This window comes from Monodelphis domestica, chromosome 4, assembly GCF_027887165.1.
Source record: "Monodelphis domestica isolate mMonDom1 chromosome 4, mMonDom1.pri, whole genome shotgun sequence".
NCBI lineage: Eukaryota > Metazoa > Chordata > Mammalia > Didelphimorphia > Didelphidae > Monodelphis > Monodelphis domestica.
Window position 1 is genome coordinate 265,265,219 of NC_077230.1, and position 17,225 is coordinate 265,282,443.

The 17,225-nt window shown below is 36.8% G+C and overlaps 1 protein-coding gene across 3 annotated transcripts in view; it reads left to right on the forward strand.

Moving 5' to 3' along the window:
• The window catches only part of MRE11 (MRE11 homolog, double strand break repair nuclease), a 73,282-nt gene extending 68,264 nt beyond the window's left edge, over positions 1 to 5,018 (forward strand). For all 3 annotated transcript variants that reach the window (XM_007494997.3, XM_001368368.5, XM_007494998.2), the window contains one exon: positions 3,479 to 5,018. In XM_007494997.3, coding sequence (XP_007495059.1) covers positions 3,479 to 3,532 — 54 coding nt within the window. In that variant the 3' untranslated portion in view covers positions 3,533 to 5,018. The remainder of the gene's footprint in view (positions 1 to 3,478) is intronic.
• Positions 5,019 to 17,225: the final 12,207 nt, after the last annotated feature.

Sequence of the window (17,225 nt, forward strand, 5' to 3'; positions counted from 1 at the left end):
CCTTCCTTCCTTCCTTCCTTCCTTCCTTCCTTCCTTCCTTCCTTCCTTCCTCCCTCCCTCCCTCCCTCCCTCCCTCCCTCAATCCCTCCCTCCTCCCTCAATCCCTCCCTCCCTCCCTCCTCCCTCAATCCCTCCCTCCCTCCCTCCCTCCCTCCCTCCATCCCTCCCTCCCTTCTTCCCTCCCTCCCTCCCTCCTTCCTTCCTTCCTTCCTTCCCTCCCTCCCTCTCTCCCTCTCTTTCTCCTTCAACCCCTCTCTCCTTTTTTTCCTTCCTCCCTTCTTATCTTCCTCCCCTCTTTGGCTTATATGCCCAGTTCAAAGTGAATAAAAAGAGTGGGGGGGGGTAGAAATGTTTGAACAAGGACCTCAGAAAATAAGTGCTATGTGGGAGGATAGTCAGGTTAACAAGCATTGATTAAATGCCTGCTATGTACTAGACATAGAAAGAAAGGCAGAAAACAGCCCTTGCCCTTAAGGAACTGATATCCCAATGCAGTAGACAACATGCAAACAACTCTGGACAACCAAGATACATGGGGGAATTTTTGGAGAAAATTACAGAGGGAAGATAACTAGCATTACAGGAGATGTATAAAAGCTTCTTGTAGAGGTGGGATTTTAGGTGGAACTTAAAATGAAGTAAAAGAGAAGGGAATGAAAACAGCTAGGGTCCAGACTTACTTCTATTCCCCAATCATTCATTTGTTTCAATTAGTATACATTGAACATATGTAGTTGGCACTAGACTGTGTTGTCCTTGCCCCTTTTATCATGGCTTCCTATTTTTACGTCATTGATGGAGTTGTCTAGTTTTAATCAGATGGAGTGATCAGCATTTCTTCTACACTTGTAACCTGTATGTTTTTTGTTTCTCTTGCTAACTTTCTTTTTCCTTGTCCATAATTTTAGTTTTTAAGTAGTAGCATGGGGACTTTTCAACAGAGTAGAGGAAAATTTGCAGGAAAAACTAAAAGACTGCAAGCTCTTAGGAACTTGGGCTACCACCTCCTTATGTAACTAGCTGCTGGTTCAGCTGTATTTCTTTTTCTTTTTTGGTTACAATACTCACTTTATTTCCCTCCCACCCTTCCCACAGCCCACATGCAATTTCATTGGGTATTGTGTAATCAAAACCTATTTCCATGTTGTTGTTTCCACTCGGATGTTCATTTAGAGTCTTCATCCGCAATCATATCCCCTTTGACCCATGTATTCAAGCAGTTGTTTTTATTCGGTGTTTTTACTCCCACAGTGTTTCCTCTGAATGTGAATAGTGTTTTTTCTCATAGATCTCTCCAAGTTGTTCAGATCACTGCATTGCCACTAATGGAGAAGTCCATTACATTCGATTGTACCACAGTGTATCGGTCTCTGTGTACAATGTTTTCCTGGTTGTACCAGGAATGGTACATACTCATCCCCTCATTGATCCATATTGTATATTTATGAACCATATCATTTAATATCATAGTCAGACTTAGCCAACACATTTATCTTCTAGCAAATACTTTAGAACAAAAAATATCTTTTTTTACTTTCTCAGTAAATTTTATTTTTATTAATTTATTTTTCAATCAATTATTTAATTAACTTAAAATATTTTTCCATGGTTACATGATTCATGCTCTTTCCCTCCCCTCTTCCCTCCTCCTTCCCGATGCTGACGAGCAATTTCACTGGGTTATACGTATATCATTGTTCAAAACAATTTTCAAATTATTAATATTTGCATTGAAATGATCATTTAAAGTAAAAATCCCCAGCTATATCCCCATAAAACTATGTGATCGATTGTGTTTTTCTTCTGTGTTTCTACTCCCACAGTTCTTTTTCTGGATGTGGATAGCATTCTTTCTCATAAGTTCCTCTGGATTGTCCTGGGTCATTGTGTTGCTGCTAGGAGAAAAGTCTATTACATTCATTTGGGTCACAATGTATCAGTCTCTGGGTATAATGTTCTCCTGGTTTTGCTCCTTTCACTCTGCATTATTTCCTGGAGGTTTTTCCAGTTCACATTCCTTTCAGCACAATAATATTCCATCACCATCAGATACCACAATAAGAACAAAAAATATCTTAATTAATTTGCCTGAATTAAAAGAAAATAATTGTGGAATTTATAATTGCATTTCTGTCTTTTGTGGCCCTTAACTATATTATACATTCTTTTTTTTATTAAACCATTAATCTTCCATCTTAGAATCAATGCTGTGTATTAGATCCAAGGCAAAAAAAGCTGTCTGGGCATTGGGGGTTAAGTTGCTTGCCCAGGGTCACACAGCCAGGAAGTATCTGAGGACAGATTTGAACCCAGGACCTCCCATCTCTAGGCCTGGGCTCTCCATCCACTGAGCTACCCAGCTGCCCCTTATATTAAATATCTGAATAAATCTCCAGGTTTCTATCAGTTGATTATCTGCTGTGGACTTATCTCCAAAATTTTTTTCTTTTAGGTTTATTGACAGCACAATTTATTGACAGCCATTTAATTCTCTTACATAGATGATGTCTAGTATTTGTGTTCACTTTTTTTGCCTTTACCTGTGTTGCTTCAGAGAAAGAGCTTTTAAAATTCAAATACTTTAGTGGTGTCCATTGTTCCAGAAATTATTAAGGAAGGTAAATATTCTGGCTTTTGTTGCTTTTCTGAAGTCTAAGAGATTAGCTATTTTATTTATAGTCAGGATTGTGTTACAAGAGGGTCCCAGATCATAGAATCATAAAGCTGAAAAGAACCTTAGAGATGTTGATTGAATAAGAGGGCAACATAGGGAAACTGCACAACATCATCATTCTTGAGTTATCTTCTCTGTAACATAATTATTGAATGTGGATTCCCAGAACACTTAGGGGTATTTATGTGTATATGTGTGTGATTAGTTTGACTCATGGAGTATTAATATATATTACTAGATATAGCTGTTTAGGTATTTATGTGTATATGCATATATGTAAAAATACACATGTGTATACCCACATGTGTATATATATTATGTGTGTGTATATATATAATATATGTACCTTTACCATGTGTGTAATGCACATGCACACTCACAGTGACTTAAAGTCCTGAAACTAATTTTATGCCCATATATGGATAGAAGTCTGTCTAGTTACCTTATAAATCTCTCACTGTGTATATTTTTATAAATCTTCTTATTAGTCTTTGTATTCTGAGATTAAAAAGTAAAATCTTTTAAAACAATGATAGAAAAACTAACTTATTTCATTACCTGAGAAGTTTGTGCTGTAGCAAAAGTCTTTTTTTTTTTTTTTGAGAGGAGGAATTGAAAGTAAAGGCTTCATCATTCCTCTGTGATTACAGAGAGCCTTAGAGCTGGAAGAATAAGACTGTAACCTTCAGGGGAAAAGAACATGAGAGAGTCCTGATGCTTTGTTCCTCAGAAGCCATTCTGCCTCTTAAATTTCAGTGAAGTGTAAATGTTCTCAAATATAATAACTTTTGTGTTTCATTTCAGGATGATGACGATCCCTTCATGAACATGAATGCATCCAGAAGAAGTAGAAGATAATTTCTGTTAGCTTTTTGAATTTAATGATAGTCTGAAATACTCAGGATTCATGAAACAATCAGAAAACCTTACAGAAATTTTACAGTTGAATTTATTTCGTAAGAACAGCTTGTTTTGTTAAATATTTCTTTTAAAGTTGCCTGTGTTGCATTTGACAGCAGAGGAATATCTTGAAGTAAATGGATGATAATTAAGAGACCAGGGTGTAAGAGCCCATATTTTTGAGTATTTCCTTATTATGGTTCAGAGATTTTAATTTATCAGACTATGCAAACTTTTCTTTGCAGTTCTAAGGTACACTTAATGGTATTGTGCTTTAATTTATCAAGCTCTTACCACTCTGACAATGAAGTAACATTTGCCTAACACACACACACACACACACACACACACACACACACACACACACACACACACGCACAGATATATAAACTGAGAGCTTTATTTTCTTGAATGTTGGTTGAGAAAAGGAAGAATAAAAAGATCTATTAATGTTCATTGCTACTCTGAAGCAATAATAAATTTATGTTACGGTTACCATTTGCAACTATAGTGTGAGGAAAATAGCATATAAATTATTTTCATAATCCAAATTAGATTAGATTCTTGATCTCCTGCTAGTAAGGCTAAAGAGACATAAAAACAAACAAAACTCTGATAATCCAGGCTCCATCTCTATTGCATATTGTTTTTATTATCTTTTCCTTGTTACATTCTGTTATGACTTAGTGTTTATATTTTTCACATAATTTCAGTTCAGTTCAATCACCATTTACTTAGCTCCTATATTGTACAGCATTACCCAAGCTCCTAGATCCCATAAATGATTTAAATAGTCTCTTCCTTTATAATGATGCTTACGTGTGGGCCATGTAGGTACCATACCACAAGTAAGACTTAAAGAATCAGAGTAGGCATCTTTCACTTTCATTGCAGATTGGCACCCCATTAAACCTCAGCTGATTCCTTCAGAGTAGTTGTGATCAGTTTTCATCATTTGATCCTCACCCACGTGGTGATGAGCCTTTCTGACATGCAGTCAATAACAGAACTCATACTTGAAGCCATATCAGCTTGGTAGAAGCCCCCAGAATTAGTGCTCCCCAGCTATAACCTTCAAGAACATAAGATCATGTCCACAATATAAGGCATTAGAATAGGACTTTAGTGGAGGACATATAACTTTCATGCAAATGGTATGTAAGTCCATCTCATAGAGGTACAAACTAAATGAAGATGGAGGGAGGAAAGATGAAGGATTAAATCCAAACTTTGGCACTATTGTATACAGTAAACTTACTTTTAGGCATAATTATGCAGGGAATTTGATTTCTGGTTCAATAGTAAAAATTCTAAAGTACCCACTGAGAATGAATAATTCTTTGTATTTTCCCCAGTCCTTATTGATAATGATTTTATTTTCTGATGTATCATGCACTTGTTGTATATTTCTAGAGAAATAAAAGTTTTTTAAGAAAACAAAAAATGTGCAGGTCAAAATTTATTAAGTGTTTGATAATTATAGAAAGTATAACATTTTGTAAAGTGCCTTTTTTTCTTTGAAAGTGGTTTATATTTGACTTTTATATTAATGGAAGTGGCCTGTAATGTATACTAAACTACTTTTTGCATTTTTCTCCTCATTTTATGAAGGAGATAGATGTATGACTCCATCTTGTATGTTTTGCTATTTCATTCTTCTGCTGAGGTATTTTTAAGTCCAAACTGCCAGATATCTATCATATTTATATCATGTGAGCATAACGAAAATGGAAATATTTATATTCTTTCTTTGTTTATTGAAGTAAAACATTATCTTGCCCAAGGAGGAGTTTATAAGATTGTTTCTTAGCTCAGTATATTATAAAGCAGCCATTTTCAAGATTCTATGTTCTTCATTATTATTTTTAGCATTATAGATTGAAATATAATTCAATAAATAATGAACACTCCAAAGACAAATCTTTTGAAAGACTCATGTTGAAAATGCTTAAAAGGGACAGATGTGAATCTTGAAATTTCTCAGACTTGTGAATGTTAAAAAATTCCCCATTGGGGAATTCTCCTTTGGGACAATTCCCTATTGGGACCATTCCCCATTTGGACAGTGAGAACTCTACTTAGATCAAAAATGTGAAGACCTCTACTCCACCTGTACTGAAGCCTGCTTTAGGGGAGAAAACTCCTTGCTGAACAATGAAAAATACTTAAACCCATACTTAAGCCATGCCTATTTTTAGAATTAATACAAAGGGGTGCTAAGTACCTATAAAGGTCAGGCAACTTGTGAACTTACAAGGAGCAAAGAGGAAAAAACTTACACAGAGATTCTAGCCTACTCAAGTGTGGATTACTAAAAGGATTAGTCTACTCGGGTGTGAATTCAGAATGGGCTGTCCTTTTGAAAACGTCTACTATGATTGGTAGATGGAAGAACTTAGGGGAGGTGACATAGGAGAAAACCCCCTATATAAGAAAAGGACAGTCTGTTGAAAAAAGACAGTCTCTAAGGAGGCTGTTAGAAGGAGAGTGCTCTAAGGAGGAGGCTCTGAAAGAACAGTCTCTAAGGAGTCTCTTGGGAGAGGCTCTTGAGGACAGTCAGAAGATTCTCAGGAGAAGGATGGCTGGCTGAACTGGTGTCTATATTCTTGCTTGGATAGATCTTGTGGTGAGTGATTAAGGACTGACTGATCTCTCTCTAAAAGACTCATAGGTGGATTAAATGACTTCCTACTTCCCGTTTGGCTCTAGAACTATGATCTATGTACGGTTGCCAAGCCAAGAGAATATAAAGACTAGAGTATCCATTCATGAGAGCAAAACTGTATTGGGCTTTCAAAAACGTGCTCTGTAACTAAACGTGCCATATATTGCAGTCATACTGTGTACTGTGATAAAGGATGGAAGGGTCCTTGGTCACGTGCCACTGTCAATCATACCTAGGTTTGCACTTTTCAGTTCTTGCACAGTTTTGCTAATTGCAAACCTTTCCATCCTTTATCACAGAATCTGCAGATAGATAGACCTGCTTGTGAAAATCTACTTGCATTAAAGGGAGTCTGGAGTTCTTGACGTTGGCCTTCAAGTATGGATTTGGGAAGGTCTGAAGGTGGTGGTGTTTGGGGCATAATTGAGGTCCCTACAAAGAATGCTGAGGAGCCAGGCTGTGAACCTGAATACTCACTTGGTGACTATGGAGTGGGATTTGGGGGGAGCTTGCACCCCCAGAAATCACTCTAATTAGCAGATAGGAGACTTAGATAAGATATTGACAGAGAAAAGTGGCTTTATTTGGAGAAAACAGGGTTGGGGGAGAGGGGAGGGGAAGAGAAGGAAAAGGGGTGCTTCCTACACAAGCTGCTTGCTCAGGGCAAAAATGTCCTAAGTGTAAGCACAGATTTTTCTAATAATATTGATGCAAGATTCTTCCCCGCCCCCTCCCCCCTCCCCCCTTTCCCCCCCTCTTGTCTAACCCTGTACAAGGAGGGGCCATGGTGTTCAGTCTTGAGTGTGGGATTTTCAACATTACATACCCCTAAAGACCCCCATGATCAAAAAATCCATTACTATCGTGGGATTTTTCAGCCTGGGACAGTAAAGATACAATTGAAACTCCCTGTTCCTTCTTATCTTGCCCCTCTTCCTAGAGTTGGCAAGTTTCCCAGGTCACAGATAAACTCTTCTGAAGGGTTTTAAAAACAGATCAAGAAAACTAAAATTTTTATGGGGGGCAGTTTTATTTTTAAGGAATAGTAATACTCAGGGGTCTTGAAAATTGGGGTTCCAAGCCAAATACTATTCTGAGAATTACACACTGTATCTCATCCCACACAGTGATCCTATCACCTATCTGCTATTTTCATTTGAAGAATTTTATTTCAAGAAAACATGCATTTGAAAAAAAACCACACCTTTATCTATTTCTTAAAAAAAGAAAAACCTAATGTCTAACTTGTACTTCAATAAACAACGTGGATTGTGGAAAACACTGGAAGTTTTAGAAAGACAAGGAATCTGGAGTATAGAAGACACTTATTTTTTGCCACAAGATGGTGCTGCACACCATTGAATGTAATAGTTGGCACATGTCCATTTTAGTGAGATTATGCTATTTGTTTCCCATTACATTGTTACTGTGAGGTATGTTAAGATTTATGAACATTATCTGTAACGGATTCAAGATCAGAGAATTTTTGAGGCGAGAGGGAACTTGCAAGTCAACTAGTACAACCCATATCAGAAAAAGAATCCCCGCCTCAAATGGTCATCTAGCTTTTTCTTGAAGATCTCTTATGAGGGGGAATTGACTTGCATCCATGACAACACGTACCAATTATGGTGGCTCCAATTTTTAGGAAAATATGTAAGTTAAAGGAAAATATAGGCATTAACTAACTCAAAGGCATAACTATTTTCTTCAAAAATAAGCCAAGTTAAAAAAAATCATCTCAGAAGAAAAATTAATTTGTAAGATGGTAGAACTGCTTTAAAAATAATTCCCTTATTTTTTATTTATTATTTATTTATTATATTAAAAAATCTTACATTAGAATTTTGATTCAGAGGAATTATGAATGTTCTTTTGGGCGGCTAATGGACATCAAGTCAATGTCAGGTATAATAAAGAACTGCTTTTCCAAAGCAAACACATTCTCTGTCCTCAAATGAAAAGAAATCATAAATATCAACACACATTGTTTATTTCTTTTCCTCTAGATGTCTTTGAAATTACTCACTGGCTGAATCTGAAAGCACTTGAATTTGTTGGATCCCTCCCATAACCAAGGCTGTCAGCTTCTTAAATGCCGTATCTGCATCTGCCTAGTTCTGCATAGACTCAGTCTTTGATCAACAGATCTCAGTGATGGCACTTTTAGTTCATAAAGGAGCTGGTGCCACAAGGATGCTAAGTGAAGCTCTATTCATCATTTGCTCAACAAATATTTGTACAGGAGATAGTCTTGAGCACATACCACATGCAGAGGATTAGTATATCATTCCGGTCATAGATAAAGGTGATGCTAGCGAGCCTTCAGCAAGGAAGCAGTGAGTGTGCTAAAGTAAACCTTCAGATTGCTTTTCCTTTGAATTTCAAAATCCATCAGAGGAAAGGACTGTTACCTTGGTGAAAGAAAACAGTCAGGAGCTGCAAGTCTATTTGTCATGTGAACTTACTACAGTCTTTAACAATCCCCCTGTCTAGAGATCTTGAAATTTTCTCTTTCCTGACAAGAACTACTTGGGAGACAGTAGGTGCAAAGCTATCCCCATTTTATAGATGAGGAAGAAACGGTCAGCAGAGATAAAGTGATTTGCATATGGCCACGTAATTAGAAAGTAACTGACATGTTGAAAAATGCCATCTGCCTCCAGAGAAAGAGCTGATGGATTCTGAAGGCAGACTGAAACATGCTGTATTTCACTTTCTTGCTACATTTTTTTGTTCAAGTTCTCTTCCACAAAATGACCAATATGGAAAAATGTTTTATATTATTGTACATGTAAAATCTATATCAGACTGCTTGCCATCTCAGGGAGGACAGAGGGGAAGGAAGAAGGGAGAGAAAGAAATTGTTTTTGCATATAACTGAGGGAAAAAAGAATATATTAACTGAAAAAGAAAGGAAGTAACTGAATTCTGGAGGTAAAACCTAGGTGTCCTGGGACTTTAGGTTCAATGCCTTTTTCACCATACCACAATTATGTGGTGCTCTTACAAAATAGGGAGCCAGCCCTATGATGCAATGTGCACATATTTGGATACTGAGCCTAGCTCCAAAGAGGTCAGAGAGTTGCTTCATCCATCATTTTACTTTCTTGGGTTAACAAAGTTTACTCCTTGTTCAGCAATGATTCTGTTGCCTCTAAATACTGAGATTCCATTTTTAACCTAAAGTTAACATTAGGAAAAAGTGTACTCAGACCTACAATGTTTTGATTCAGTGCTAGGTAGTAGTTTATTCAAGGACTTTTCTATATTGGTTATATATCTAATGTGGCTAAGTACAAGAAAGATGCAGGATACTTAATTATTACCCTATCTGACTAGGACAGCCTGAGTATAAATCTGAGATGACGAGCAACAAAGAAGACAATGCAAAGGATGACTTCCCTGCACCCCATCCTTGGTTGTGATGGTTGTAAGGGACATCACCACAATGTATGAATACCTACTGCCCTACTCCTGGATGTCCAGAACAGCAATAGTATAACCACAGTTCTTTTATCTGGACCTCAGTTTCCCCATCTATGAAATGAAAAGGTTAGAGAAAACTTTCTAGAGATACTTCCAGGGCATCTAGGTGGTAGGGTGGATAGAGTATTAGGTCTGGAATCAGGAAGACTCATTTTCTTGAGTTTAAATCTAGCCTCAAACTCTTACTAGCTAAGAGACTCTGGGCAAGTCCCTTAACCTTGTTTGCCTCAGTTCCTATAAGATGAACTGGAGAAGGAAATGGCAAACCACTCCATCACCTTTGCTAGGAAAACTCCAAATGGAAATAGAATTCTTAAATAATCCCATCTCAGAAAAAGAAATTGAAGAAGCCATCAATGAACTCCCCAAGAAAAACCCTCCAAGGCCAGATGGATTCTATCTGGAATGTTCTTTTTTTGATTGACAGATGATGTCCCCAGCTTTCTGTCTTGCATGCATTAAAATTCTCTCTTCTTTCATGCCTCTTCCATATTATTCTATCAAACATTTAAAGAATAACTAATCCAAATATTATATAAAATATTTGGGAAACTAGGCAAAGAAGGAATCCTACCATATTCTTTTTTTTTTCACCAGCTGAAATTTTAATTATATTTATTTTTCTTGTATAAGATTAGAGAAAAAAAAAACAAAAACCAATACCAAACTTTGGGTACAACAGTTTGATCTGATTGGTTTGACGGCATACATCTTTGTATGCATAGCCATCTAAATTAAAAATAAACACTCACACGTATGCCATATAACAAAAATGTAGAAGTAAATTAAAAAATTAAGGCACTAGAACATAGATGGATGTAGTGTATTAGGAAACAGTCTTTGTCAATCACCCATTTTTCCCACTTAAAAGTAATGTATGATGTCTTTTACAAATAGCATTGTATCATTGAGTCTTGCTTCTTCTGAGAACTACATTCTAAGAGTGTTACCAGAATAAAGGCTACAATACACAACTTCATTCTTGTTCCATATCGCCAACACCAATGCAGAACTGTCCTACTCAGCAAAGGTCAACTGTGTGCCCAGGCACTTTGGCATATACACTCTGTATACATTCTGTACACCCAAAAAAACTAGTTAAAAAAAAGAAATGGCATTTCACATCCTTAAATAATGCAGTGAAATACTGTCTAAAAATTACTGCATCAACAAAATTACAAACATAAAGGTTTTGTCCAAGAATTAAATTCAAATACCTTTCAGATCAGAAAAAAGCATGGGAAGGAATACATTGTAAACTGTATCTTTCTCATGCCAAAATTGGTTGCAAATTTTCCTTTATCTCATCAGTGTCATTTCAAACTAAAAAAGAATCCTAGCAATTGCTTTATAATCTAATGGAAAGGTGTAAGATAGCACCTTCTATTTAATTTGGTAGGCGGTTCATGATTATAATCATCTGAATCTGTGTATTTTAGAGCTGTTATTGCCTTCAAATTTTCATATTTTAGTATCTATTTATCTATCTTCCTTTTCCTCTCTCCCTCCCTCCCTCCCTTCCTTCCTTCCCATATTCTTTTTATAACACAAATATGATGCTGATACCCAAGCCAGGAAGAGCAAAAACAGAGAAAGAGAATTCTGGGCTAACTTCATTAATAAATATATATGCACAAATTTTAAATAAAATATTAGCAAGGAGATTACACCAAAATAACACAGAGATCATTCACTATGACCAGATGGGATTTATATCAGGAATTCAGGGTTCCTTTTATATTAGGAAAACACATGATTATCTTAACAAATGCAGAAAAAGCCTTTGAGAAAATACAATATCCATTCCTATTAAAAACACTAGAAATCATAGGAATAAATGGGCCATTCCTATAAATAACGAGAAGTAATCAGCAAGTATCATCTGCAATGAGGATAAGTTAGAAGCCTTCCCAATGAGATCAGGGGTGAAGCAAGGATGATCACCACTATTATTTAATGTTATAATACAAATACGAGCTTTAACAATAAGAGAAGAAAAAGAAATTAAAGGAATTCAAATGGGCAGTGAAGAAACTAAGCTATCATTCTGCAGATGATGTGATGGTTTACTTAGAAAATCCTAGGGAATCAACTAAAAAACTAGTTGAGATGATTGATAACCTTAGCAAAAATTGCAGGATACAAAATAAACCCACAGAAATCATCATTTCCATATATTACCAATGAAGTTCAGTAGCAAAAGACAGAAAGAGAAATACCATTTAAAATTATTTTAGACAACATAAACTATCTGGGAATCTACTCAATGCAGGAATTATATGAGCACAGTTATGAAACACTTTTCACACAAAGTTAGATCTAAAGAATTGGAAGAATACTAATTGCCCATGGGTAGGCTGAGCTAATATAATAAAAATAATAATTTTACCTTAAAAAACAATGCATACCCTTTGATCTTGTTATACCACTACTAGGTCTGTATCTCAAAGAGATAAAAAAAGAGGGAAGTAAGGGAAGTAACTACTTTTACAAGAATATTTATAGCAGCTCTTTTTGTGGTGACAAAAAATTGGAAATTGAGGGGATGTCTAACAATTGGAGAATGGCTGAACAAAATCTGGTTTATGTTGCTGATGGAATACCATCTCGCTCTAAGAAACAATAAACAGATTGAGGTCAGAAAAATCTGGAAAGACCTACATGAACTGATATAGAGAGAAATAAGCAGAACCGGGAGAACATTGTACACAGGCACAGCAATATTGTATGATAATCAACTGAGAAAGACTTAGCTCTTCTTAGAAATAAAATGCTCCAGGACAGTTCTGAAGGACTTATGACAAAGCATGCTATCCACCTCTAGAAAAACTGTTGGAGTTGGAATGCTATTTTTCACTTTAGTTTATTTGTGTTTTTATTTGGGGGTTTTGGTTTTATATGAATATTCTCTTACAACAATGAACAATATGGAATTTTTTTTGCTTGATAATACATGTATGACCCAGATCAAATTGCTTGCTATCTCTGGGAAGGGAAGGGAAGGAGACAATTTAGATCTCTTAACTTTAGAAAATGCACATGGGAAATTATTACTATGTATAATTGGTAAAAAAATATAAAAAAATAAACTGTTCCCCTGAAAAAAGAAAAAGAAAGAACAAAATAAAACCTCTCCCATTAGATACAATCTTTTCTATAGTAGAAGCTTGTGATGTCCACATTCTTTAAAACCAAACAAAAAATATGGTGGAACAAATCTGGGCTTTGAGTTGATCCTTTTAAAGGGAAAATTCAGGTAGCTTAAAGGATGGTGGATGCAGCCGCATTTTATTTCTCTTTATTGGCTTTTAGATGAGAATTTCTACATTTGAAATCATGTATCAAATTTCTATAGCTCAAAATGTTTATGTTTTAACATTTTAGCAAAAGTTGAGAATAATGAACATTTCAATAATTCAGATCTCAGGGTCTGTTCATTTTAAGTAGTTCTCAAAGCCTCTTGTGTCTAGTTTTCTCCCCCCATTTTTGCCTTTGATATTTCTGTAGCAATCATCAGTTTCCTCATCTTTAAGATGAGGGAGTAGAATTGATGGGCTCTCCTATCATTTGAACTAGAATTGTTCAAGCCCATTCACGTGATATACATGGAAAGCTTAAAGACAATGCCTAGGGGCATATCTCTCCTTTCCCAAACAACCCAAGCCACATTTTCCATTCATCCCTACCTCTTAAGCACATTTCATGTACACCCATTGACAGGCAGCTTGGTGTAATAGAAAGAACTCTGAATATACAGATAGAGCACTTTATTCTTGCTATATGCCAGACACTGTGCTGAGTGCAGCAGATAAAAATACTTTCAAAACTTCTGGACCTCGAGGATATTAAAGGAGGAAGACAATACATAAAAGGAGACTGGAACGTGGAGTGTGGGGATTGGCATAGTGAAGAGACATTCAAGAAGTATCTCCACTATGGCAAGAAGCTCAGCTCTCTGAGCAGGAGACCCCGGGGAGAGCCCATTGCTCTGGCTGAGGGGACAAGGATGATAGCCTGAATATGAATGAATGAAAAAGCATTTCTTAAACTCCCTAACCCTCATTCTGCTATGACTTGCTTTTGTTCCATCTTTCACATTGCTTCTAGATTTATCTCCTATATGTCTATGTCTGAGTTATACCATGCCTCTGCTCAAACCTTTGAGGTGGTTGTAATAAGTGAGATTTAAATATCTTTCCCCAGAATTTAAGACCCCCACCAGGTGATGTCATGCTCTCTTTCTGGTCTGATCTCATATTCCTCCCCTTCTCTTTGGTTCAGCAGAACCAGACTACAACATTCAGTGCTCCTTTGGAATGCTGTCCACTTTCTTGTCTCTGTGCCTTTCATTATGCCTGGGTCAACCCTTTCCAAGATTCAACTTCAGTATCTTCCTGGTAAATCATCCATTAAAACTCAGCTCCTCCAAGATTTCCTCTCTGATTCCCATCCCATCCTCCCTCTTTCCCTATGTCAATTTCCTTCTTGTATCCCAGTACCTTGTTTGAAGCTCTCTTAAGTATTTATCATCTTACTTAATATTAGGGTTATCTGTATAAATGTCTTATTCTTCTACTAAGTCACAAATTCTATGGGGACAGGGTCTGAGAAATCTCTCCGTTGTCTCCATTAACTAGCAGAATAGACCCATGTACAGTGGGCACATAATAAAAGTTTATTAAATGATGTTGGGTATCTAGGTTGAAGTTTAAAGGATCATGTATCTCAGAACTAGAAAAGCCCTCAAAAGATATCATCCAATAATGGAAAAATGGTGGGTCAGTATTAGAAGCCCAGGGTTCAAATCCTGGCCCTGTTACTTGCTATCAATGTGGCCTTGGACCTATAATTGACAACCATTATGGGTGTCTTGGGATAAGTATGGGGAAATGGTACTATAAGGGGGAAACCTAGAAAAGAGCCTCTAGACTCAGCCTGGTTCCATTAGTTCTTCCTTTCAAAAATAATAACAGCATTTCTTCAGTGCTTTGAGTTTATAAAAGATTTTTACATATATTACTTTATTTGTTTAGTATTTAGAATACTTTGGATCATAATCCCATTAAACTCAGGTAGGTCACTTCAATGCCACAGGGTGGAAGGCTTTTTAGGGAGAGGAGAGATTCTTGCTTAGGCATGTCTGATTAGAATCCCATTTCTGATATGACAGGCAGGTTGATGCTAATAGTGTTTCTACAAGAGGCCTGAGGAGACCAAATAGAGGGTAACATCATGGACCATTAAATGGGAGTTTGGGAAAAGAAAATATGCCATTTTTAGTGCCCAGGATAGAGACCATTTGCCACAAATGAGCCATGATGGTTCCAGAGAGAGCTGTAGATTGCAGAGTTTGGGGAATATTGCAGGAATCTTTAGCAGAAATGAAGATTTTTTTTCTAGAGAATATATGATACACAAGCTGAGAAAACCTGAGCATGGTCTGATTTGGATCCTATATGCTGGAAGAATAGATTTCAAAGAGTACAGAAAAAAGATAGGAATCCATGACATAAAATTCTGCAGAGGGAGTGGGCTCTGAGGGTTAACATCAAAGAAAGATTTGGTTCTGTAAGAAGACTGAAAGCTTAGAACAAACAAACTTGTGATTGCCAAGAACAAAAACAAAAAGGGCTTTTTAAGATACTGGACCATCAGTTTAGAGATGAACTTTAGACATCATCTAGTCCAACTTCCTCATTATACAAATGAGGAAACTGAGAGTCTATGAGGTCAAATGATCTTCCACCACAGAGCCAGGATTGAATCCAGTTCCTTTGAATTCAAATAGTATTCTCTGAATATTATGAGGAAACTAAGCCTCAGAATTGAGTTATTCCACCAGTATGTCACAGCCAACAAGTGTGAAAGGTAAGATTCAAACTCATCTTCCTGATTCTATGTCTGGGGTTTATTCCAGAACACCATTAGTGGGTGAACTAGATGGCCTCTGAATTCCCTTCCACCATGAGAATTCTGTTCTTCTAAGTCAGTTTTGCCTCTGTGGCTTCAGTTTCCTCACCTAGAAAATGATGGTATTGGATTAGAATGTCTCTAGGGTCCTATCCAGGTTTAAATCTTATGCTCTAATACTAAGATCTCTACTCACAGAGGATGCATTCCAATGACATTTCACTGTCAGAAATTTCCCACTGATAGAAATAATGTACGAGGCATGGAAATGTGTTCCTGGACTTGAGCCTCTAGAAGGACCTGTTCCTTCTTTTTCTCCTTAGCCATGCCAGTGAAGATCATATGTGCTTAATTGTATACATATCCTAAAAGTAGCCCTGAAGTGCGTTTAAAATTTTAAAATGTGTTGGTTTTGTATTCCTTTCACATATTATGATTAATTATTTTCTACTAACTTTTACTTAGAATGTAAGCCCCCCTGAGGGAAGAGATTGCTTCATTTTTGCCTCTAATACTCAGTGCTGAGTATAAGGATTAAAATGGGCTTTGGTCAAATTAAGAGTTATAAAAAGTTGTGGTCACCATTTATTATAATTAAATATTAAGTCAAAAGGGTGTTAGTAGCTTTGTTACAGCAAGGTAGAGATAGTAAAGAGGGAAATGTAGGAAGGAGGTAGAAAATATTGCCCAGCTAAATACCCTAAGTCCAGATTCAAGTGCCTCCTACTGTGAGTGTGAATCTGAATCTGAATCTCACCAGCCCCTGAGAGTGTCTCTAGCCAAGCATTTCACCAACCAAAAGAGAGTCTGATGCCTCAAAGATGAGCCACCAAAGAGAGTCTCATGCTCAAGAGAGTGTCCCTTCGAAGAGAGTCTCACCAAAGAGAGCATTCCATCAAAGACAGGAGAAGAGATGAAAAGTCAGTGGCTCCAGCCAGGGTCTCCTTTTTCAGCAAGAGCCACCAACGCAGAATCTCCAATGCAAAATGAATCAGAATCCCCAGCCTGGCTTTTATAAGTAGTTTTCTTCATGTCACTTCCTGTCTCTCTGGTTTCTACTTCCTTTCACCATGGACTGGTCTATCACAACTCAGGAACCAATTAGAGTTTCTTAATTTGCCTGGGAGCAGTGCTTGTAGGATCAACCTCCCATACTCTGAGGGTATGAACTTTTATCAAAAGGATCCTCAAGTTCCTGACTGATTAAGTTAAAAGGGTAGAGCACTCCAAGTACTTGATAGATTAAATTAAGATAAACAAAGGGAGTTAAAAATTCCCTTTCACTCTAGTATGGTGCCTAGATGAGCAAATAGACAGAGAGAGATTGAAAATAAGTGAAAGAGAGGGAATGAGAGAAGAAGCAATCTGTTGGAGGAGATGGGATGAAATGGAATCTCTTGAGCATATGAAATGGGTGTGTGAAAGAGGAAATAGTGGCAGAAGACAGATGAATGATGTGAAATAAGGAAGATGGATGAAGGAGTTCATGGTGAATGACCTCAATTTTTTTCTGTAAAAATATGAGGCAAGGTTCTCATCTGACTGAGTGGTGGGGGAGCCAGGGGAAGTTTGAAGAGAGATAAAAAG